At 41.7% G+C, this 25,167-nt stretch overlaps 1 protein-coding gene across 29 annotated transcripts in view; it reads right to left on the bottom strand.

Annotated features, from left to right (window-relative positions):
- The window catches only part of LPP (LIM domain containing preferred translocation partner in lipoma), a gene marked incomplete at its 3' end in the record, with an annotated part of 643,639 nt that overhangs the window by 342,172 nt on the left and 276,300 nt on the right, over positions 1-25,167 (bottom strand). For all 29 annotated transcript variants that reach the window (XM_082694120.1, XM_082694119.1, XM_082694127.1 and 26 more), the window contains one exon: positions 17,256-17,368. In XM_082694120.1, the coding sequence (XP_082550246.1) occupies positions 17,256-17,368 (113 nt within the window). The remainder of the gene's footprint in view (positions 1-17,255; positions 17,369-25,167) is intronic.

Genomic DNA, 25,167 nt, shown 5'->3' with positions numbered 1-25,167 from the left:
TCTCCAAAGCGGTAGCTCATATATTATTTCAACTGTTGTTCTTAGGAGCCTATGATATAAAGAGAAAGTCACCCTTGTCCCACCTTCCAGATGAAGAAACTTCACAGAAGACAGGAGCAGAAGCAGTCCCCAAGGATTTCCAGTTCAATGTTGGGACCAGATCAAGAAAATGAAGGGAGAAGAGTCATCCTTGAGCCAGTTCAGAATAAAATACTGACGCATGGGTGCAAATATGAGCTACAGAAATTCCTAGAATGGAGATTTCAGAATGTGTGGAGATACTTACATTCACAGACATTGGAGACAGGAAGAATCTCACTTAACTTCTATTATGATGCCATGTTGTATCAAAAAGGAAACAAAGAACCAGAGAGCTTAAGTGATTTGCTGTTGGTCAAAGAGCCAAGTGATAATGATGGAACAGGGTAACCTGAATAATCAATGCCCCCTGGTCCTAGTCTTCCCACTCAAAACTCAAAATTATCAAGTAAAAGAAGTCAGTATTACAATTTTCTTCTGTGAAACTTACCACTTCTGCTAATATCAGAAGATGACTGACTATTTAGGGCCAGAAAAGTGATCCTGATTACTTACCCAGAACAACCAGAGAATTCTCTTTTGTGAACAGGAAGGCAGATGGGATGGGGGGGGGGGCGGTGAGGAGAGTAGAAAAGCAGTAAACTAGGCATTCCATCTTGGGTCTGCCATAATTCATTCTGGTGACACTAGGCCAATCACTTTTTTCCTTCTAACCTTACATTTGCTCACCAGCAACATGATGGGTTTAAACTAGATCTTTATGGTTTCTTCTGATTTAAAAGTTCTGTTATTCCAACACAGTTGCATAAGTACAATCTACCTACCATTAAAAGGAATTTTAAGTTATTCATTATTGTTGATATATTTTTTTCTCACTTATAGCCACTTACTGGAACCAAATTACTCTGTTTCCATTTAGTTTAAGTGTACTTTGGTAGTTGAAAATACAGAAGATAGAGAGCAGCTACTAACAAGACACAATTCGAAACACCCATTTCAAAAGTAGGGTCATGGATAGCAACTTTATAAAGGAATTTGCCTATGTTACATTGTTTGGAGAGCCAGCAGCTGATCCAAAGAAAGGGAGCAAGATAGGGAAGGATGACAATGTCCTAGCAAGCAGGCAGGAGAGAACAAGACAAAACACACACATTACCTCTTACCTCAGAGGTGAGAAATGGATACGATATGGAGAGGGAGGGTTACCTAAAATGTGAGGAATCATATTTTCTAATAATAAAAGAGGCATCCTCTCCCTAATCATTGTCCCAAATCTGCTCATCACTTTATCTTGGTCAAGCATGCTGTTCAAAGATGGTTCTGGGAAATGGCCTATGAGGTAGTAGCATCACTAGTCCTCACGGCCACTCCATCCACTGTGCATAGCCTGGGACGCCATTACTGCCGGGAACATTGGGAAAGGAAATCATAGCCCCCTCTGCACTGTCATCATCAACAGAGAAGTAGCTGAGTTTAGAAAGGCACTTGCATAAATATTTCTCATTGCATTGCTCAGGCAGTTTCCTGTTTATGGAAAAAAAAAAAAACCTAGAGATTGGCAGATAGGATTCTTGTTTTACAAAAAAAAGGATACAACAGGTCAGAAGAATTTTCCAAAAAATTTAAGAATTAGAATCTAGGACTTAGACATTTTGCACCAAGCTCAGGCTCTTCCATGACACCAGGCTGGAAATGTCTTCCCTTCAAGCATCAAACTGTGATTATCCTATCAGGTCACTGTGAATTAGGTTATGGCTGTTAAGTACAGTTAAAAAAGCCAAGGTCCCATCATCTCTTTCACCTTCTATTTCCTCATATAGTAAAATTTTCATCCACTTTTCCAGAAATATTTACAAATATTTAGGCCCCACTGATATGAAGGACAGGAATTTAAACCAAAAAAAAAAAAAAAAAAAAAAAGGCTCTCTGCCTTCCAAGTGCTTACAATTCCATTAGAAAAGTTTGCTTATCCACAAATAAATATACCTTGGAGCTGAATACAGGCAGGTAAGTATTGAAGGATATGAAATCACGATGCCAGAGCACAAATTAGAGAGATCAGAAAAGGCTACATGGACTCTGAGAGAACTGAGAAGATCTTGAATGGAGAAAAGATCCTTAAGATATTTACCATAAGAGCATAGACACCAGAGGTGCACAGGGCATGTCCCAGCCTTTGGCAAATATAAATGTTATTTTAGGTAAAAATAAAGGAAGAGCAGACTCAGAGGATGGGCTATGGTCAGAAAATGCAGGTGTCCCGGGACTGCAAGATGGGACCCTGGCCCGCCAAAGGGTAAGCATGTCCCCGTGACTCAGAGAAGGTGGGCAGGAGTGGCTGTATCTAGGGACGCAGCGCTGATGTGGGAACAAACACGTGGTATGAATCACATATATTTTAGGCGGTGCACAGACAATTTACATTAACGATGCTCCTAGCAGGAATTCCTATTTTTATAAAAAAAAGTTTGCCATTGATAAAAAAGTAAGTACGGGACTATATCAGGAAGCTGCTGGTTTCCCCTTCATGGGGAATGAATGTGAATCCACGAGACAGCAGGCATTTGTGTCTCCATCCTTGGAAATACAAGTTAACTGAGCTCTCCGAGAAGGTGTAGTTTCCTCTACAGAAAGCAGGAAGGATATGAAGTGAGGAACGATGCTGTCCCCAGCCTCACCATTCTCATCTCCACTTTAAAAGCCCTTCTTGACTCCAGAACTCTGCTCACATCTCATCTCGGGCTTTCCTGAGAGACGTTTCCTTGTTCACAGAAGAATCAAGCCCCGGTCAAACAGATACCATTTACTCAGCAATAACGCACTACCCAGGTGACGTTACAGAACCAGGACAAATAACCAAGGAATAAGAAAGATCAGGATTGGCCGCCCCTACCTTTCCCTCCCTGGTCTCTCCTCTTCCAGTGGGAACTCTTTTCTTTATGATAAATTCCACTTAAACCAATCTGGGGGTTCTGTTCCCATCCGTGGTACAAAGTGGACCCCGGGCCCTTGCCTGGATTTAAATGAAAAGGACTGAAAGTCGTGAGATGTTTTTTGAGCCAGTCACGTCCCCTCTCAGTTTTATGTCCTCCTACAAAATCGGGGAATCATAGTACAAACCCCACAGGGACATTCTGAAAACCCCACGGGATAAGGTCCCAGAAATGGCATGCCTGGCAGAATGGCAAATGGACTGTACGTCTCCTATAAACACCAGCTAGTTGTGTGTTCTGTAAGTGAGAACGTTGCAGGATTATACCAGGTGAGCTCTAGCAGACCCTACAGACACTAAATGGAAAGCCTTGGTCTCAGACTGAGGCTAGACCTGCGGGGCTGAAGATGGATCTCTCAAGAAGAAAAAGGCTGGGGTTCTGAAGGGAGGCTGAGCCTCCTCTGAGGATAAGAGCATCTCAGACCCGCATTCAAAGGAAAAATGCTTAGTCCCCTTCCCAGATTTACCAAAATCAGAACCTTGGGGAGCGGGGCCTAGCCGTCTGCACTTGACGTGCCTTTCATCCCTCCCCCAATTCTTTTTCACATGAAATTTGAAATCTGCTGGCCTAGAATTTGGTTGCCTGGTGCTAATGCAGTGCTAACAATAACTGGAACAATTTAATTAAAATCCCACAACTCTGAACGCACTGAAGGAGAATTCTTCACTAATGTATGCTAACCCAGTTCCCGGGGACAGGGAAAATGCTTGTCTCTCATCCGACAGCACTCTGTTCTCACCCACAGTGCCAACGGAGCAAACACAGTCTCCTTCACTTTTCTTCACTTGTGGAAATGGCAACAGCACTTACCACCTCGAAGGGGTGCTATGAGTTCCCATTTATTGGTGTTTATAAAGTCTTCTGAGTGTTCTGATAAATCAACTATAAATTGGCATTATTCACAGCACCCTGTTGGAGCTTAATACATATTCAATTAAAAAACAATGACAACAATACAGCAATATCCACAATTAGCATTAATTACAGCGCTGTGTTCTTCTCACCCGGCTGCCACAATCTGATCTAGGCAGAGCTGTTTATGTCTAGAGACAGCACAGACCCTCTCATTAACGAGGGCAATCTTCGCTCTGCAGCATCCGCGTTTCCTCTAGGAAAGTTCTATCACACTTGCCTCAGAGCACCCATTTTTCAGAGGATCCTCCCATTTGGCAAATCTCTGTCCCCTGAAGAAAGGCAGGATGCTGCAGTCCTCTGGGACTGCTCCCTTTCCCATACCCGCCCTCCCTTGCTCCATATGGCTCTGGACTCTAGCTCCCCTTCTCAGGGGTGGTGGCCCCGGCCCTGGTTCAGGCCCTCACCGACCTCATCAGATTCTTGCGGTCAACGCCAAGCCATTCTACCATTGGCACTTCCCACAGTCAAGTCCTGCTACACTGCAGGAATCCATCTAAATGGAGATCAGGTCACTTCACTCTCCTTTGTAAGGTTATCATTCTCTGATGATTGGGGAAAATCCCCCAAACTGTCCTCTAAACTATGAAAGAGAAGGAATCCATCTAGTTGAATTAGCGGAGTGGCTGTAAGATGGTCCGGGAATTTTTACCAAAGAGAGAGCAGAAAGGGTGACGGGAAGACAGAGAGAGACACTCAGGCAGAAGGAAGAGCTAAAGCAAGGGCTATAAAGCTGGGTCTCTGCGATTCAGGGTTCAACTTTCTCCAGGGGACATTTGGCAGCCAGCCAAGCCAGCCACTGATCAAGAAGGAGAGTCGCCATCCCGTCCCCCGCCTTCCCTGTCCTGTCTCTCGTAGGCACCCCGGCACATCTTGCTCTCAGAGGGTTTGCTGACTCCAGTCTCCTGCTCTGTGTGAGCCTCCGACATGCATAGTTGAGGTTGAGGACTGTGTGCCTAGTGGGTTTGAGGTTTCATCAAGAGAAAAAGAAGGAACTTCTGTGATTTCACTGAGTAACTATTTTCACTACAAAAAATTCCCATATTTATTTTTCCCCTTTTTGAAATGGCACTGAGGAAATGCATACCAGCCTGCCATGAACAGGGGCTGTACTTTCCAAACAGTAGCAAAGACTAAAAATAGGAAAGCTTGATTGGCTCGAGATGTATATAACTTCCTCTCTCGCTTCCTTTCCCCACCACCCTGAGCCAGTACACAGAAGTGGTACATGTTGAACAGTTTTGTTTGTTTACAACAGCATCAAAAGCATCAAAAGAGCGATAAGCCTGTGTATAGTGCATATTCTGTAGATGTTTCCAGAAAATTCCTATTGCCAAGACAAAGAATGACTGATTCAATCAATCAGTCCACAAACATCATCCAGATATCCCTCAATGAGATACAGACTATGGATGATATAGGAATATGAACCATGACCCAGCCTTCAGCTCATTTCTAAAAGGGGAATAAACAAGAGGATAACTGAATGAGTTTAAGCCTTTGAATCCAGAACCCTCCAGCTGGTGCTAGGACCAGATCTCATACTAAAGGTCACATTGGGTGGTTTGCTTAAAAAATCTAGCCCTCCCCTCATTTCCTCTTCACAAGAAAGAGGGGCAGGATTAGAACCCTTTCAAATCTGAGTCCCTGTGATTTGTGATATTCAATAATTTCTACAGATCTCTTCCATGTCATAGTTTAACTCTGGTCTTTTTAATATATAGTTTGGAGGCAGTATTAATGTACATAATATAATTATATCAGTCACAAAGAAACATGTATCAAATGGCAGAAAAATGAGACATCATTAACTGATTCATTGTAGCCATGAGTATGAACCAGACACTACTGGATCCTCTATACTCCTTCCCTTAATTAATACTCAAAATAACTTTCTAAGAACGTGTCATGATTCCCATTCTGCACGTGAAGATGGGTCACACAACTGGTTAGCAACAGAGCACAGCTTCCTGGCACCGTACCTTGAGGTCACATCACAACTCCACGTTATCCAGTCAACAGAGTCTGGGAAAACTGAAGGGAGGGACTGTGGCGAGCTGGGGGGGTATCAGAAGCTACAGGGAAGAAAGTCAGGTTTGAATCTGGCTGTTCAAAATGGGAAGGATTTCTCATCAGGTGAGAAATGAGGATGTTTCAGGCAGCAAGAAAGACAACAAGGAAGATTAACTCAGCATGGGAAGCTGACACTGAAGGCATCTGTCTCACAAGAGCAAAGACTGCAAAGAACCCAGTGGGAGAGGAGGTGTGCTTTAAAGGGTCAGGGAGGTCAGAGAATACTCTGAAAATCAACCAAGAAAAGAAATTTAATGTGGCAAACAATAAAAAGCCAAAGGAAGAAGATATCATTTTTTGAAGACTAATTGCTTAGGGATATGCAGCTGGAAAAGAAAAACAACAACAAAAACTTAAAAAAAAAAATAAAAACAAAAAAGAATCAAAGCAATGAGTCTATTGTGTTTCAGAGAAGGAAGAAGCTAGGACAATGAATAGGAAAATAAGAGATGAGAGCAAACCTGACAGTTCTTTTTGAACCAAAAAATATGAGATGTTCGTAACAGATATATTAAAAAAAAAAAAGTAAGACATACCAGCAATGACCAGAGTTTTGAATTTGGAAGAATAGAAAATATGGTGGTATTTTTAACAGCGTGGAAGTCTTGGGCTAAGACGATGAGTAGCTCTGGGATATAACGAAGGTGAAGAGACAGGTTTTCAATGTGGAAAGACTCTATGACAAATGGCACAATGCTTGTCTAAGGAAAAAAAGTCATAACCAGTTCAAGTCATTAAATAAGAGATCAAAGCTGACTCTATTAGAGTGATGACTTCTACTGAGAAAAGACAGGAGGTCAAAAGGGAGAACACTGAGTGGACACCTAAATTTAGGGGGAGATGAAAAAAATGAAGGGGGATCTGGTACCAGAGAGAGAAAAGGAATCATCACAGATCCAGAAGGGGAACTCAGGGAGTTCTCTGTTGTGAAAATTGAGGGAGGAAGTGAGGAGGTTCAAATCAAGTGTTACCTTCCTGAAAGAGGTAGAGGACGTCAGAAAAAGAACAGTCACTGGGGGATCAGAGGGCACGGCAAACGTGGAAAGGGCCATTTCGGTAGCATTGAAATGACTTCAGTCAATGCTGAGACTATGGCTTAAGTCCCAGTTTACAGAAACATGGCAGGATTGGAGGGAAGGCCAAGACAGACTCATTTAATGAATCTGTAACTCCATGAAAATACCTCTCTGTAGTTGCCATGGCCCCAAACTGGTCTCTATCCCCACCGGGTCAGGAAAGAATGACTAAAGTGACACTGTACGACTCTCAACAGGTGAAAAAGAAATGAAAACAATCCTCCAGGCACATTTTGACTCACAAAATGGTTTGACATAAAATAGTCATAAAAGTAATGAAGTCTCCTGAATGTGCACCGTGAAAGACTCTTGTGGCGGCCAGGTTTTTTATTTACTTGTTTGATCATCTCTTTCTGGGCTATCTAAGCCTGAGCCAGCCAGGTGCTCTATGAAGCTCTCAGACAGGTCTTTCGAAGTCAGAACCCTAACTCTTAAATGCTCATGAGTCAGCGAGGGCTGCCCAAGCGACAGTTGTCCCTTCTCCTCTCGATACCCACCATGACATTGACTACAACACTGAAAGGCCATGTAGTAAATGTACTGCTCTAAATGTAGGGGTTATATAATTGTTAAGAGTTAGAATGAAAGCTCAAAGATGTTGAAACAGTATTACTCCCCCCAAAAAAGTACTTTTAAGGTAAATTCTATAATTGCTACTTTAGAAAGTGCTATCAAATGGGTTATTTTTATGCAATCATTTAAAAACAAAAGCAGAAGATAGGAAGCATCATACTAGTTTATGGCTAAAGAAACGGAGACTTGGTTCTTAGGGATAGTCTGCCCCAGATCACATATCATCGTGATATATCATGAAGGATTCAAAACAGAAGGTGGGCAGAGACAGACTGTTTTAAGCACTGGAAGGAACAACAGAAATTATGGTCAAAGAAAGGGCTCTGACCACCCTTATGCCTCCAGAGTGCTTGTTCTCTCTCTCTCTCTCTCTCTCTCTCTCTCTCCCTCCCTCCCTCCCTTTTGTTTTATTGGGGTGAGTGGCTCATTAGCCAAATTCTGTACTTCTAAAAATACAGCTAAATCACACTTCTTATCATGTGAATTCGTCTGTCGTGTGTTACTCCCATCTCCCCTTTCAAAAAACTGCCAAAGAAACAGTTGATCTATACCAGGTACCACCGATTTTACTCATTTTCCAATATCATAAAAATTGTTATCTTTACTAAAGCTTATTGGTAAAATAAATATAAAAACAAACAAAAAATTATGGAAAGAATTCCATTTGAAAGGTTTGTAAACATCTTCCCCATATGTTAAAGATTTGAGTGGGGGATGGGCAGAAGGAGAGGGAGAGAGATTCTCCAGCAGACTCACCACTGAGCACAGAGTTCAAGACAGGGCTGGATCTCAGCACCGTGAGATCATGACCTGAGCAGAAATCAAGAGTCTGGCACTTAACCGACTGAGCCACCCAGGCACCCCTCTTTCCAATATTTTAATACCAAAGAACATTCTTATAATCCACAATGATACAGACTATTGGAGGGAGGGGGGATAAAACGGAGGCTGAAGACAATATTGCCCTAGAGAATTCTACAGCACAAGTCATAAGAGGAAGAGATTCCAAATTCTGAGTATGTGGTGAGGAAGGTGACAATTGGTGTTTTGTGCCCTTCATCAAAAAGGAATATAATAGAAAAGTAACAATAAAGCAGTGATGGCGAGAGAGAGAGAGAGAGAGAGAGAGAGAGAGGTGGGGGAGAAATGGAATGGACTGACAGGACTCAGGGTTTGATCCCTGCCTGGGACACTTAATACCATGGAAACCTAGAATATTACTTAGCGTCCCTGAGCCTCAGCTCCTTCACTTGCACCGGACGGAGATGATCCCTACCCTTCCCGTTTCATAAGTTATTTAAAGGCTCAAGTGAGATCAAGTGTATGAAAATCTTTTATTTAAAAACAAGGCAAAAGACACTCCAAGTCCAGTTTGGAATTTACGGAATTTGTAGGCCTTGGACAGGTCAAACTCACAAAAGCAAAGGATAAAAATGTTAAAGAGTGGAACCCCTCAAAACTAGTATAAGTATTGCACACGATAACACACTGTAAATTATCTAGTTGGGATGCATGAATACTTGACTTTTGAATGGATCGAGCAAAATCAGTTATGCAGAGAAAATCTCCCCCAAACATTGAGAGTTTCGAAAATAAAATCTGAGTTAATGCCCTGGGTTTTCGGACTTGGCATCTTCTACTCCCTCTTTTACCCCTTCTTTCAGATCAAGTTGTTTTGTGCCCATGTTGAGTGGATTATGTAAATTACTAAGGAACTAAAGGATTTGGGAGCCCAACAGAGCCTCTTACCAAATCCATGGATAAGAAGAACATGGTACAATCTGTGAGGGGTTTGTCAGAGAATATGCTGACGGGTAGGATGGAAGATGTGGCTTATTTCCACTAAAGAACCTCACAGAAAGCTATCTCAGTGGCCCCTGGCCACCATCCATGAACACATATTGTTGATGACTTTGGCTGCTTTTTGAGAATTCAAAATGATCTGCCTTCTCTCATTTGTAAGGGAACTGATACTAAGCCAAGAGGCTTAAAAGTCCCCAAAATACATTTTGTTTTTGTTTTCGTCCATTTAAAAATAAATCACTGCTTCCATGACACTTGTGAGATCTAAAAAAGTCGCCTCAACAACTTGGACCTCAATTTTTTTTTAATTGGTTAAAATATTTTTGGTTTTTTTTTTTTTTTTATGTGAAGATCAGATAAGACAAATAAAGTATTCTGCAATTTGTAAATCACTGTCAAGTTATAAAGAGGTGATATTTTATTACTAAAGCAGTGAATTTTAGAGCTAAAAGAAACCTAAAAAGATGAGTTAATCCAATCATTCATTTCACAGATGGAGTTTATGGAAGTGCATCTTTAGCAAAAGGCCCTAAATCCCCAAGCATATACAGGAGTAAGGAGTGGGGTCACCAGTGAACCTTAGGGAAGCAAACCAAAGACATTGACAACTGTTCCAGAACTCAGCACAGAGGTCAGCTAGCCCAGAACTGCCCAAAAGTGATGACATCAACAGAAAACATTTTCTAAGCACTGGGATATGTCAGGCACATACAATACTGTCTACGTGCATCATCTCTTTGAAACTCCACAGCAATCCGAACAGTTAGATTCAATAACTGCCCAGTTTACAGATGAGCAAACTGAGGTGAGGAAAAAGTTAAATAGCATGCCCATCAGCATACAGCTAGTAAGCGAGGGGCCCGGTGTCTGGACCCTATGGTGACCCTGTTCCCCAACATACTAGGTTATCCCTAGAGCTTGACTTGGTTTAGATGATGCAACCAAGGAGGGCTTTTCCTGATGAAGCCCTGGAGGGCAGGAGAGTGAGCTTGAGATAAAAAAACAAAAGGTAGCAACACCTGACTTTAATAGCTGACTCTGAGCTGTCACAACAAGAAGGGTGAGGGGGTGGGGAGCCTCTTGGGAAAGAATGTTTGGAGTACAGAATGTCATAACAGCAGTAAAATCACTTAGTGAGTTCATCCTTCTAATAAAAAGTTCTTTGCCACATTCCCTGATACTTCCGGTAACATAGTCATTGAGATGCACGGGGAGGGGGAATAGTGAGGGAGGGAACAGATAAGCCTGGAGAACTCACCAGAGACCCTGCCCCACCCCCCACAACTGGCTGCTGCCCTCACTGAGCATCTATGTGACAAGCTCAACTGGGGATTTGCTACCTGCCAGGGGATCCTTGAAGCTCAGACATACATAGCTTTGAGGGCTCCAGCAGAGCTTGCTGGGCTGCTCTTGCTTGGTCTGTGCATCCAAGGCAAACCGTTTCATTAGCCAATCCCCCCTAATTACACACAGAAGGTGAAGATGCAGACACCCACTCTGTGGTCACCACATTATTCAAAGGACCACATCTTCCTGATCAAGGTAAAACATAAAGTTTGGAGTACACAGTAGGGAGGTAAAGTTTCGAGTACACAGTAGGGAGGTCTACCAGAATGGCAGATCCAGAGCCACTCCCACCACATTCCCTTTTCTAATTCAGGTGGATGTAGCATTTCCAAGTCAGGAGCAGACCATCTCTACAAAACATTAAGAAAGAAAGGAAGCAAGCTGAGGGGATTCTTCCAAGAGGCAAAACTACTGAAAAAGAATACCAACATGAAGAATGGAAAAGAAATCCAAAATGATAAAACGGGGGTTCCATAAGAAAGAAAATGGCAGTAACATAAGAAAACCCCTCCTAGCTAAATTAAAAACTGAACTCTTCCTATCAAATAAATCCACTGAATGATGAGTGGAAATGCTGGGGTGGGTAGGGACCTAAGCCCAGGTGCAAGGCGGGGAAACCACAGACTCCTACAAATAAGGCTGGCAGATCCGACGAAGAGAAGTTCATAAACTTGGGTGGGGAGGAGAGAACAGACTGGGATCAGATTTCTCACTTGCAATGCTAAATGATACTATAGTGACAGTATAGAAATCTTCACAGAATACTGATAAAGGAAATTTGACCCTCGAATTCTATCTGCAGCCAAACTTTTACTTAAATGTAAAGGCAAAAATAAATCATTTTCAGATATATAAAAACTCAGGAGCTAGGTCATTCATGTAGGCTTCCCTCCCCCCAAAAAAATTACTTGATAAAGTACTAATGGCAGAGAAAAAAATAAAAAAGAATCAGGATATGAATTCAAGAAAGAGAAACAGCAAACAAGACACTGCCATAAACAAGTAAAAGTTATAAGTTATTAATAACGTGGTGATACAATTTAATGTGAGAAATGATCCCTTCAAAACAGGCTGAGTTATGATGTTTAAAATATTAGAGCATGTTCTCCAAATTATATTACTAATTATATTACTAACCGTTTGGATGCACCAGGAAGAACGCTCAAACCTCACATGGTGTAGAGATCCTAATTTTAATTTGACAGAGAAACATGATGGAAAATACTTGATCTATACTGTTTGCTTCATTTACATTAAGAGACAAAGCACATTTTAAAAAATATATAACTAGGCATATTAGAGCTTTGAAGAAACTACCAGGATTATTGATGGGAGAAACAAGGACCAAATGCAGTTCCTTCACTTGCCTCCAGGCAAAGAACATTTTCTGAAATATGCAAATAGGGTCAATTACTCCCCATTCAGAAGCTCAAGAGCTAGAGCAAACCTGATCCCTTTGGTTACCCTGACCTACAGCATTACTGACCACAGCCCATCTCCCTGGAGGGCTCTTGCCTGGCTATTCCTCAAGACCTTCCCTGCAGAAAGCATATGGATGCCCTAGGTCATTAGAAGGTGGTGGGGGCCATGGTAATTGGGTTGATAAGTGTGAAAGAGCGTGTGCGTGTGTGTGTGTGTGTGTGTGTGTGTGTGTGTGTGTGTGTACACACACTCGACTCCTGATCCCCAGGAACAGGTTTACCTCTTTAAAATAGGTCCTTAAGAAAAAGGCAGAGAAAACTATGACATTCCATGAAAAAGGTTCAAATTGCTAAATGAAATACTAAAATACACCCTCGGGGCTCTAGGCCTGCTACTTTCAAAGAAGCGCTTTTAAGTCCAGACACCAAAAATCTCTCTCCTGGCTCTTAGGGACACACAATGAAATGATGATGCGGAGAGAAAAGCAAACAGAAAACCTTTGAAATTTACTTGTAGAAAGTCCTACTGACCAAAACCCAAGCACCTCCAGGCCCCGCTAAATACACACTGGCCTCCCAGCACAGACCAAAGAGGAGAGTGCTGTGAAGCTACTGCTGTTGCTGGGGTCACAAACAACCCTACAAACCAACAAGGGCTTGCTAACCCGAGGCCCAGGAAAAACGGGAAAGGGTCAGGAAGCAACACAATCACTCCTTCAGTCTGTTCTCAAGGATCGAAATACTCCTGTCCTCTCACTGTGCAGAAAGGATAAGGACTTCCGAGTGCCGAGTGGATTAGAGCTTGTGACCATTTCTGGTTTGTTCTAGCAGGACTGGACATTGCCTCTCCACCATTACTGCCTGGATCTTCTTTTTGACCCGGCCCCCCGCTTCCTCAGTGCACTCTCAGGCAACAGAAGGAAGGACCTCTACGATAGGGCATGTCAAAGCCATATAAAGCAAGCCCTACTGCCTATTTCTGTGGGTGCATTGAAGAAGGTAGCCATGGCTGTGGGACTGAGTCCTCTGGGTCTACAAGTAAACATCTGTCATTCCACACCCATGACCATGAGAAGACGAGACCGAGAGTCACGAGACACAGAATCCAGTGCCAGCCACGCTAATACCAGGGGAGACTTTACTGATATAAGCGGATAACTGATGGTAAGCCACCATCCACCATGTACATAAATGAGCTCTGAAAATGTTTTCCTAAGAAGAGAAATGAGTTGGCCTTAAACTTTTAAAGACAGACTAAGACAAGACCATAAATGATTTCAGAGATTTTCCTTCTCCCTTCTCTTTTCAATTAACCCTGGGCATTGGCCCAAGTTCAGTGCATAGCTCACATTACACTGTTCTCCCTCGGTCCTCAAAAAAGTCACCTCATTCAGCAGACTTAATGATCAGCTTCTTGAGGCAGACTTCACTTATCCCTCCATGGCCCAACGGTCACTCTGCAGGTGTGCCATTGGCTCGAAGAAGGTAGGAAGAAAATCACTGGGAAGAAGTCACAAAGAAATAAATTTCACTTCCATAAGAGAAAGAAGTTTTTAACACAGGGAGTAACCGGTGACAGGCATCACAGTCTGTTTTCTAAGGTGGAGGGGCTGGAGCAACAGCACCAAATGGGGTCTTGGCCATCCTGCCAGGATGAGTGGAAAGGGGGAGATGAAAACCCGAAGTATACACATCCCTGGAGAGGGGGCAAGTAAAGGCAAGCCAGAGGACGGGCTCACAGAGAGAGGCAGTGAGGAGCCATCAACTAGAAAGGCAAGCACAGATGTTAGGAAAAGTGGCCCTTAAGCACCGGGCACCTGAACTCAAAGCCATTGGGTATCAGGAGACAAGTCCCTGAGAGCTCAAGGAAGTGTGCCAGACAACTCAGAGCTCTCTGCACAGGGTTTCCCACAAGTGCAACAGGTTATGCCTGATGGGCTGCTGAAAGCACCACATGGCACCCAACAACAGATCTGGGGATGTCACCCTTATAACTACAATATTAACAAACATCTGCAATAAACTGTCAACGATTTCAGAATCAAGGGCAAAATCCACAGTCTGGAATGCAGGCAGGCCCATCACACTGCTTGGTGCTTTCCTTCAATACGTCTATTTTTCTTACTTTATTGCTGAAAGATCTATTCCCCTGCATCTAAAAATTAAGGTCCTACCCGTCCATCAAAGTGCAGGGCAATGGCAACTGTTTCTAAAAATTCTTGTAGCTCTCCAGCCAGTTAATTTACTTCCCCCACCCTCTACCACAACTAAGGACTTAGACTGTGCTTCTGAAACTCAGAGCCTTACAGGCTGGGGGAGGACTAAAGCAAAACCGTGTGCAATGTGCAAAGCCTTCTGATGGAACCAGAAGGACAAACCCAGAAATCAAGATTCCTCAAACACAGGTATGGATTAGAGGATGCCTACCTCCTTTGGTCTCAGTTTCCCCATTTGTGAATACAGGGAATTAATTCATTTCGCAAGTCCTCAAAGAGGCTGTAACTCACGGCTGGTGCCGGGGGACTGACTACCTGATCCCTAAGGTCCTTTTCAGCGCTGAAAATCTTATAATTCTTATAGCCAGACTTAGTAGACATTCTTTTGATGCTGACCTGAAAATCTGGCTGGAAACATAAATAGATCTCTACATAAAAACACCCATTTACCAGCTATAATTTGGACTTGGCAACACGAGGTTTCACCATGGCCGAGAGGAAAAAGTGCAAAATCTTCTCTGGTGATTATACTACTTTGGGCTTTATTACAGTTCAGATTCCAAAGTGGTTCAAATATGGCCAGGGCAGGGCCAAGTCACTATCACTCTCACACAAGGGAAGGGTGTGCCTGTTTTCTTTTGAACTTGCACGATTTTCCATATATTCAAGAATAACATGCCTCTCCTACCAGATTTGTCCTTTCCCATTTGGCAAACTCGATTTTATGTTTTTCCTTCCTTGTATTTTACAAAAAACATAAGCCAACTTGTCAACCAGATTTTTATTTCCTTCCTTTTAAAAAGCAAAGTCATGGGGGCACCTGGGCAGCTCAGTTGCTTACGTGTCTACCTTTGGCTCAAGTCATGATCCCAGAGTCCTGGGATTGAGTCCTGCATCGGGCTCCTTGCTTAGTTGGGAGTCGGCTTCTCCCTCTCCCCCTGCCTCCTCCCCGCTGCTCATGCTCTGTCTCTACCTCTCACTCTCTTTATAAAATAAATAAATAAAATCTTTTTAAAAAATTAAAAAAATAAATAAAAAACAAATCATGGTTTTAGTATTGTTATCCGGATGCAGTCCACACAGGAAAAGAATATTTGTAATATTTATGAAAGCCCATGTTTGAATTTTTCTTAATTAAACCTTTTGGGAAAGCCTTATGATTACTGCTGTTGTTATATTTATATAGTAACAGTTAAAACATCAAAATACCCGTACAACCATTATAACTTGGCAATTTCAAATCCATCTGTATTTCATCTAGCTACTAGAGGTAGACAGTTACCTTACTTTTAATTATAAGAAAAATTAGACTTAGTGTGTCCTGTTCAAAACCATGTAACTAGAGGGGCACCAGGGTGGCGCAGTCATTTAAATATACAGACATTTGGTTTCTGCTAGATCCTGATCTCAGAGTCATGAGATCAAGCCCCATGTGGGGCTCCGAGCTCAGCACAGAATCTGCTTGAGATTCTCTCTTTCCCTCTCCCTCTGCCCTTGCTCCCTGTGTGCTCTCTCTCTCTCTTGTGCCCTCTCTAAAATTAGTTAATAAATTTTAAAAACAAAACAAAACAAAACAAAACAAAACAAAACCCACATAACTAGATTACGTTGTTCAACTAGCAATCAAACACAAGTCTTCTGTCACAAGGTCAAACAAGCTTTTTAGAACTCAAGATTTAAAATGCAAGAAAGCAGTTTCCATAATATTCTAAGAGACCAAATAAAAATGAAGTTTTTAATTATGTAAATTCAATAATATGCAAAGAATAGCTCAGGACAAAATAAGAGCAGAAGTATATAAAAGACAAATGTAGGAGGCTTTTTTTTAATTGTTAAAAAAAAATGACTAAAAATAAGAAAAAATGATTGTGTTATTTCTATTTGCTAAGTAAATGTAGACCAAATAATAGAATCAACCTGCATGTGCTCAACAATTATCAACTCATAACTAATCTTTCTTTCACCTATTTTCTCACTCATCAGCTCCCTACTCTTATTATTTTGAAGACCATACCTGATACCATTAATTTCCTCTCCCCAAATATCTTTGATGTTTCTCTGAAAGACAAGGGCTGTTTTTTTTTCTATGTATCTATAGTAACATTCTCACCTGTAAAACACAATAATAATTCTATAACTTTGTTACTTAGTTTTCCTTCCTGATACGAACAACATTTGGATGCCAAGTGGTGGCATATGGTCACCAGTGACTCTATGCAATCACAGACTGACTATTCCTACCAGTGCTTCTGATTCCAGCCCCACGTTACTTGCAATCAGCAGTCTCTAGAGCACACCACTTGTACATAATCAATACATACTCTAATGTGCATCCTTGACCTCACTCAGTAAAGAATACCCCAAGAAGGTTTGCTGGTGCTTTTGCTAGAATGATGCCGCTGACCAATTAAGTGACCACAGTGACCAACCAGAGCCTTTGAAGATCACTCTTACTCACGCAGAATGCAATGTTTGTGGATAGAGAAACGAGGCAATAAAAAAGCATGGCTGGGTCCCCAGGACAACAGGAAAATGTGGAATTCTCAAGTGGCATTTCTAAAAAATGGCTTTGAGTTTCAGAACAAAATTAGTAGGTAAAAGGATTTCTAGGGCTTTCGAATGCAAGCCAGCTGAGTTCTGAGAAGCTTCAGCCAGGGAGGTGGCATTAAAGGACCTGAGCTTTCTTGAGTTGCAAAGCTCTCTTCAGGCTCTGAATAAATGTTCATCCACCATGGAAATAATCACTGAATTCACCAAATTCCAAGCATGGCTCATTGATATGACTTCAACCATTCATCTTACCTGTGCCCTGAAAGCACCTTCGTCAAGGGGTGGTGGAGGAGGGAAGTTTCCGGGGCTGGACGGAAGAGCACCAGGATCATCTAGAGGTGGAGGCGGGGGTGGAAGAAAGTCACCTACAGAAAGGACATGCACACAGGAAGTGAATATACAGGCAATCACACAGGACTCTTGAAAATCACACATTTGTTCAAGTTGACCGCACGGACATAGATCTTTTTGTCTCTTCAAGCAATTATCCCCCATGATAGCTCTTTGCAGTTTCATCAGTAGCCTTACTTTTGAGAAGAACGAGGACCAGATCTGATACTTAGAAGTGACATAAAAGCTAGTCGAGAGGGGGCAGGAATGTTTAGCCAGAACAGAGAAGGTGCTTGGGGTTGTGAGGGCAGTGGCTGAGGGGTGTAAGACTTTCACAGTCAAGCAAAGGAGGAAAAAAATGTGTACACAAATGAAGATAATACAAGATAAAATATATTGAGATGGAGAAACAAACTCTTCTGGAATCTAAGATAAAGGAAAGTTTATGTCGAGGTGGAGGGACCAAAGAAGGCTTATACTGGAGCATTTCAATGGCCCCTGAACATCATGATACGGACAACAAGTCTGCTTAGCAGAAAGACAGGGGAACAAAGGCATAGATTAAAACATCCAGGGCCTAGAGAATAAGGAGCAAGTTATTAAGAGAGCATAAATATGGAAATGTAAAATAATACTAGTAGGTAATAAAAATAAGTGCGGTGACCAAAAAAACCAAACCAAACCAAAACAACAACAACAACAACAACAAAACAACTTTCAAGTGTGTTCATGTCTAGTAAGTAGTTTGAATTGTATCATGCATGCAGTAGGGATCCAACAAGGACTTCTGAGAAGAAAGAAACCTGCTTGCAATACGACTTACTAAAGACTAATCTAAAAGTCCATGTAGGGCCGATCAGGAGAAATTAAAATAAGTAACATCATTGAAATCTACAGACAATCCAGACAGGATGTTATGAGGGGTCAGCATATCAAGAAACCTCAACACCACTGGCCAACCAGAACAGCATACCGACGTTATGTTGTCGTAAGAGAACGCCTAACCTCTAAGATATGAGGTATATATATAAACCCAAGAGCTCTGTGGCTTCATGACATGGAATTTTTAAAAAATACTTTGCAAGAAATCCTATTAGGAAAAGAAAATGTCCATTAAAAAAAAATTCTTGATTTGGCTTTCCTTCAAAAAATAATATTTAATAATAATAATAGATAATATTCATATATGAGTCGCCTGTCTCTGCATTTCAGATGCTCAACACTTACTTTTAAGGCTGCGAGTTCCTTCACCCAATGAGTTGCTTTTGGACAGTACCAAAATATCACAATTTAAGCCTTAATAAAAAAGACTCTAAATGGCACTGGAATGAGAGTGGATTCAATATTCTGATATACCTTGGGGATGGTTCACTTGGGCTCTATTTGCCCTACAAATAACAGACTTAGCATTGGAAGAGTAGCTGTCCAATCTAGCTCCTCATTATATTCAGACTCCCAAGCAGTCAAACACACTATGTTTAGAATACTGTGCTTTTTGGACTCTCACTATGCACCAGTCACTGCTAAGATTTTCAAAGGCTACCTCTTAGTCCTCCATCCCTCCGTACTGATGGTTTTCAAATTCTGGAGGTCATCAGGACCTCAGAAAGGTTTGGTTAAACACAGATGGCTATGTCCCACCCACCGAGCTCCTGATTCTGTAGGTCTAGAGTGACATCTGAGAGTGTGCATTTCTAAAAAATGCCCAGAGAATCCTGATGGTACTCGTCCTGAGACCATACTTTGAGAGCCACTCCATTTAAGCCAATTATTACAGTGTTCCTATTTTAGACCCCACAGGATTAGAAAGGTTAAAAGACTTGTGTCATATAGAAACATTTCTGTTTCTCTTAACTTTCTAGATGTGCACATCTGGAGACATGCTTTGTCCATGTGCCTATTGGGGTTATAAGTCTCATAAACTTTCAGTAACACTACCCAGTAGTTCTGAACACTGGCTACTTACTAGAATCACCAAGAAAGCTTATCTAAAAATGCCCTTGCCCAAATACCAGCTCACATCAATCCAATCAGTATCTTGGGGATGGGGAAAAGGGGGTAGAGAGGAGATGTCAGGTCCCACTCCTCCCTTAAAACCCAGATGAGACTAATGTGCAGTCTGAATTGAGAAACTAACTTGGCCTTCCTTTGGCCAAACACTGCACTAAAAAGTAATAATAATTATATATATATATATATATATATATATATATATATATACATATATGTAATAATTATAGATAGATAGATAGATTTAATACCTGTAAATAACAAGAATTGTCACCAAGTTCTTTTCTGCCTTGAAAAGTCAGAACCTATGAGAAGAATGCTCACAATGAGATCTTCAGTGATCAGCAAAGAAGGTCTATGCTGATGGAGACTGATGCTACCAAATTCTAGTGTGCGACCTAATTTTCTGGTTCAAATGTTCTATCCGGACCTTCTTCTATCTATGCCTTCTTCATAACTAATTTAAACTTCTGAGCGCCGTCTTATACTTTAGCACCATTTATTATATCACAGAGAACTGTTGGAACATTAAACCGGATCAGAACTGAATGGAATCTTGGAGATCATATCATAAAGGTAGAAACAGAGGCCCATGAAAGCCACATGAACAGTCCAAGTTCTCAGCAAATTAGTCTTAGAATAAAAACTACAACTGCTTGCGTCTGTAGCCCCTTCTACCTACAGTCAATCCTTGGAAAAAATAGGCTGGCATTCCACAGGTCAACTGACACACAGATTTTGTACAGCAGAGTCCTGTAAATGTGTTTTCTCTTCCTTATGTTTTCCTTAACATGTTCTCTTCCCTCGCTTACTTCATCATAAGAGTACAGTATATGATATATATAACATACAAAATACATGCAACCAAGTGTTCGTTTATTGGCCAAGAATCCAAAGGATTAACAGTAGCTTTTAGCAGTCAGTGTTCATGGAGAGTTGGAAGACATGTGGACGGAACATATTCTTAAAAGAAATAACTTGAAAACAACAAAAATCTAGACTGCTAATTCTAGGTGAAGATTAGATTAAGATTTTAAAACAGTGATACGTTCATAATAATTATCACATAATTTTCAGTTTTTCAAGCTCGACCATCATAGGCCTCTTCCTTCATTCCTTGGAGTGGAGATCACATTTTAAAAGGGTGGAGGAGCAGGCAAATGCCTAAGAAACAGACACACAGATGATAAAGGATAGAAAATGGGTCCTTTGGAGGGAAACAACCAGCTGAGATAGTTGGAATGAAAAGCTCTTAATAATTATCTTAAATCAGACTAAGAACTATTTCAAGAACTCTGATTTATGGTTCACCATTTTAACAGGCAATTAAGCAAAGGAAAATGCTTCTAAGTTGCAGGAAAAATAAGACTGCAGAAGAGAGAAAGCAAATTTACATGTTTAAAGAAGATGGTAAAATGGAAAGAACAAAACAACAAAGTGTGTGTGTGTGTGTGTGTCTGTGTGTATCTTTGTGTGTCTTTGTGTCTCTGTGTCTGTGTTGGTGGGGGAGGGATCATTTCCATTCTTGCAGACTTCTTCCAACAATGAGGGAGCATCTGGCTTAGAAGCTCAGGTGGTGACCCTCCAGAAACACATCCACAAGGAATCAGCTGCAGGACCTTGCAAATAGCAATGCTAAGCTACAGACCTTCACCTTAGTGCATGGCTTATCCTCCTCTCTGCTTGCAAGGGGTAATCCAAATGGAATTTTCAGACCCTGTGAATTACAGGGGCATGGAATAAATCAAGCAAGCAAGCCAAAACTGAACACACCATGAGGCTACTGAACAGTGCAGGGATACTAAAATCTAAGATGGAAATATTTAGTTTCAGAAGAAGAAGGGTAGGGTGCTGGGGTAGCTCAGTCAGTTAAGCTGGTGCCTTTGGCTCAGGTTGTGATCCCAGGCTCCTGAGATTGAGCCCCACATTGGGCTCCCTGCTCAGTGGGGAGCCTGCTGTTCCCTCTGCCTGCTGCTATCCCTGTTTGTGCTCTCCCTCTGTCAAATGGATAAATAAAATCTTAAAAAAAAAAAAAAAAAACACACACAAAAGAAAGAGGGTAGTCCCAACCATATGCCTACAGACCTGGTGTCCTCCTTACCCTTTTCCTAGCCATCCAAAGCCTATCCACATACAAAATACATGTATCCCTCACTTGCCAGGCAAAGAGTTAACTCAAGTTACACAGCTAGTGAAATATGGAGCTGGAAATGGATTGTCACTCTGCATGGCAGAGAAGCTAGGAAGTATCTCACTTAATTTGCTCTGTATTATCCCAAAGAATTCAGCTAATATTCAACAGATTTTTACTTTGTGCCAGAGGTAGCACTATGAGGCAGCTAAAGGGAGAGTCGTGCAAAAGTGTATGTCTCTGACTCTCAAAGACCACTTTATGCCAACTCACTGCCACTGCCACAAAATAATGCTATGCAATGCATAGCATTAACCTGAGAAGCAAGCAAGGCAAATCTGCCAAGAACCCAGGTATGCATCCTTTCTTCGGCCATCCTTCCTAGTCTAGGGGTTAGAAGGCAGGAGCACGAAGAAGCTTATACAGCTACCTGCTAGGAACTGGGTTATCAGCCACAGTAGGTGCTCTAGCGACATGGCTTGGGCACCTACGAAAGGCATCTATCGACCTGAATGCAGAGCTCACTTCTCCCTTCATCAAATCAAGGCCAACATGAGAGGGGGGAAAAGAGCAAGAATCTACTAGCAAAGAAGGTGATAAATTACTAATTGTATGTGATGGTAGTGAAAAAACGCAAGGGAATAATTAAACTCAGATCATCAGTGAAGTCTGAATTAATTTACTATAGTTAAAAAACAACAACGGAAAAAGCATCATTCTTTTTCTTCTTCCAGCATCCGTGTACACCTGCACGCATACATGGGGATTCACACAGCAGCCCCGTGTGCCCCACGTAGGGGTCTATCACAGCACCTCTAATACCTGGTTGCACTTAGGTATTTGTGGTCATTCTCTCCTACTTAGAACGGCAAGGAGAGTCCACTTACAGTTTCTTTCTAGCTACACATCCTAGGATAAGATTTGGGCCATGGTACACTCTCAGTAAATAGATTAGCTGAATAACTGACATACACAGAAAGCCATTTCATTGTTCAATTGATGTTTAAAAAAAAAACGGCCTGATGCCTTACATAGTGTTTAAATGTCAATGTACAAATGGCCAAGGGTATCAAGAAAAAACATAGACTCAGACTCAGCAGATATGGGATAAGGCCTGAGACTCTGCATGTCTAACATCCTCGCCAGGGGCTGAGGCCGTAGGCCCATGTGCGCCACAGGGAGGAGCACGGCTTTCTTTAAGGGCCTTCCAGTTGACCGCTGTTGGTTCTCCAGCTTTCTTATGTGGCTACTTTCTGGTTGTTTAAGGAAATAAACATTAAGGTATAAATAAAGAAAATCACTTACAGGCTTCTCAAGTATTTAAATTATAAGTATATAACAGATTGGGTTGGAACACACATACATGTACACGTACACACACACACACACACACAAAATGTCATTACAGTGACCAAATCATAAGCTTCCAGGAAAAAGCTATCTATTTCTGTTTACAGTCACTAATAGAGGACAGAAATATGTTCAGAAGAAAATCACACAAGATCCCAAGCCTAGAACTTGAAATGCAAACCCCAGCTCTACCTTTTACTCCAGAAAAGGCCATACTACCATCTCAGGCTCTGCCTCCCTCACCTATGAAATGAGGATGACCATATCTACTTCCCTGTCACCCTCCAGATCCAAACAGTTTAAACAGAGACTCTGAACCTTTTTGACCACCACCCAGAGTAAAGAAATACCCTTTTATATCATGATGCAATACGACCACTAGGCCCTATCTAAGTACATGCATATCTGAAACGAGGGTTTCACGAAGCCGTACTTCCCACATGCTACACACACTGCAATTTCTATTAGATGTATTTATTTACAAACTGCTGGTTATTCATGGAGTAACCATCACTACAGTGACTGTGACCCAGAACTCAACTCCCAACCAAAACATCAGGACGCAAATCTGAATGTGACTTGTACCATGGCTACAGACCCCGGGGGCCATTCTTGCTGCTTTCCACACAGGCACAAGGGGACAACTGAGTCTGAAGCTGCCTCCTCAGGAGACCAACTCGGAGAAGGCAAAGCTCTCTGAAAAGACTGAAGAGATTGAGAGGAAGACAAAGCAAAGGCGACAGGAGTGGCCGTTTCCATAGATGACAGAGCAGCATCACCCTTGTAGCGTCCTCTTCAGAGATGAGAGGCAACTTATTACAGAACAAAGCAACTAAAGACCCATTACAATTCCACCCTCAACGCCATCTTCACTTTATAGTAAACACACTTGCCACCCAGGAAATTACACCAGAAAACACACAGAGCGAAATATTTTTTAAAATGACACATTCGCAGGGCGCCTGGCTGGCTCAGTCTGTAGAGAGGCGGGTGACTCCGGATCTCGGGGTCGCAAGTTTGAGTTTCACGTTGGGTGTAGAGCTTGCTTAAAACAGTGAGGTGTTCATGGTTTAGGACAGCATGTATAATGGTATCATTTGCATGAAAATATATATGCCTGTGTTGTCATGGATTATCTTGTAAATGGATTCCTAAGAAATTGCTAACAGCAAGTTGCCTCTACGAAGAAGTTGAATTTTATCACTAGGAACAAGAGTGGAAAAGAAACTTACTCTTCGTGATACAAAATTCTCAACTGCCATTATTTTACCCATTTACTTTTTTTTTTAATTCCAGTACAGTTAATGGACAATATTATATTAGCTTCAGGTGTGCATTACAGGGATCCGGCAATTCACACATTAATCAGAACTCTTAATCCCCATCACCCGTTTCACCCACTCCCCACCACCACCTCCCTTCTGGTAACCATCAGTTTGTTCTCTACATTTAAGCGTCTGCTTCTTGGTCTGTCTCTTTTTTACCTTTGTTCATTTATTTTATTCCTTAAAGTCCTCATATGAATGAAATTACATGGTTATTTTTAAAAAATTTATTTAAACTCAATTTAATTAACATACCGTGCATTATTGTTTTCCTAGACAGAATTTAGAGATTCATCAGCAGAACACCCAGGGCTCATTACATCAAGTGGCCTCCTGAATGTCCATTACCCAGCCACCCCATCCCCCCACCCACATCCTCTCCAGCAGCCCTCAGCTCCTTTCCCATAGCTAAGAGTCTCTTATGGTTTGTCTCCCTCTCTGATTTCATCTTATTTTATCATATGAGGAATTTAAGAAACAAAACAGATGAACATAGGGGAAGGGAAGGAAAACTATAGCTATTTTTAAAATAACATGTATACACAAAACCAAAGAGAAATTCTCAGTACCTAGAAATGTGTCATCTGCAAAGATTGAGCTGAACAAGGTTTTAAATACTACCAGGATACACTGGGCTATGGCAGAGGTTAAGAAACCATTGAGGATAAGTCCCATTGAATGCATCACCTCTCAGGCTTCTCAAAGGATTTACTACCCACTGGTAGTAACTAAAAATATGAAAGGAAATACCCTTTGTCAACCAGTTATCTGTAGTATAGAGAATAAAAAGACTGCTTATCCCTAGAGCCAAAGCCTATGCACCATCTCAGTGTGACCTCAGACCTCTGTCCTAGAGAGAGATTAAGTCCTCACGGAGCTATTAATAAAGCGGCTCCTATATTCCCATTTTGCTCCCGTTCTTTGAGTGGGTAGCCCCTTTGAAAACTCTCTGGGAGAAGTGATAATTATCAGACCAAGGCTGGGCATTCCCAGTTCCCTGTCCTCGTCATGCAAATAG

This window comes from Mustela nivalis, assembly GCF_964662115.1.
Source record: "Mustela nivalis genome assembly, chromosome: 1".
Lineage (NCBI taxonomy): Eukaryota > Metazoa > Chordata > Mammalia > Carnivora > Mustelidae > Mustela > Mustela nivalis.
Note: the sequence above shows the minus strand (reverse complement) of the source record. Positions and strands in the feature narration are given on the sequence as shown.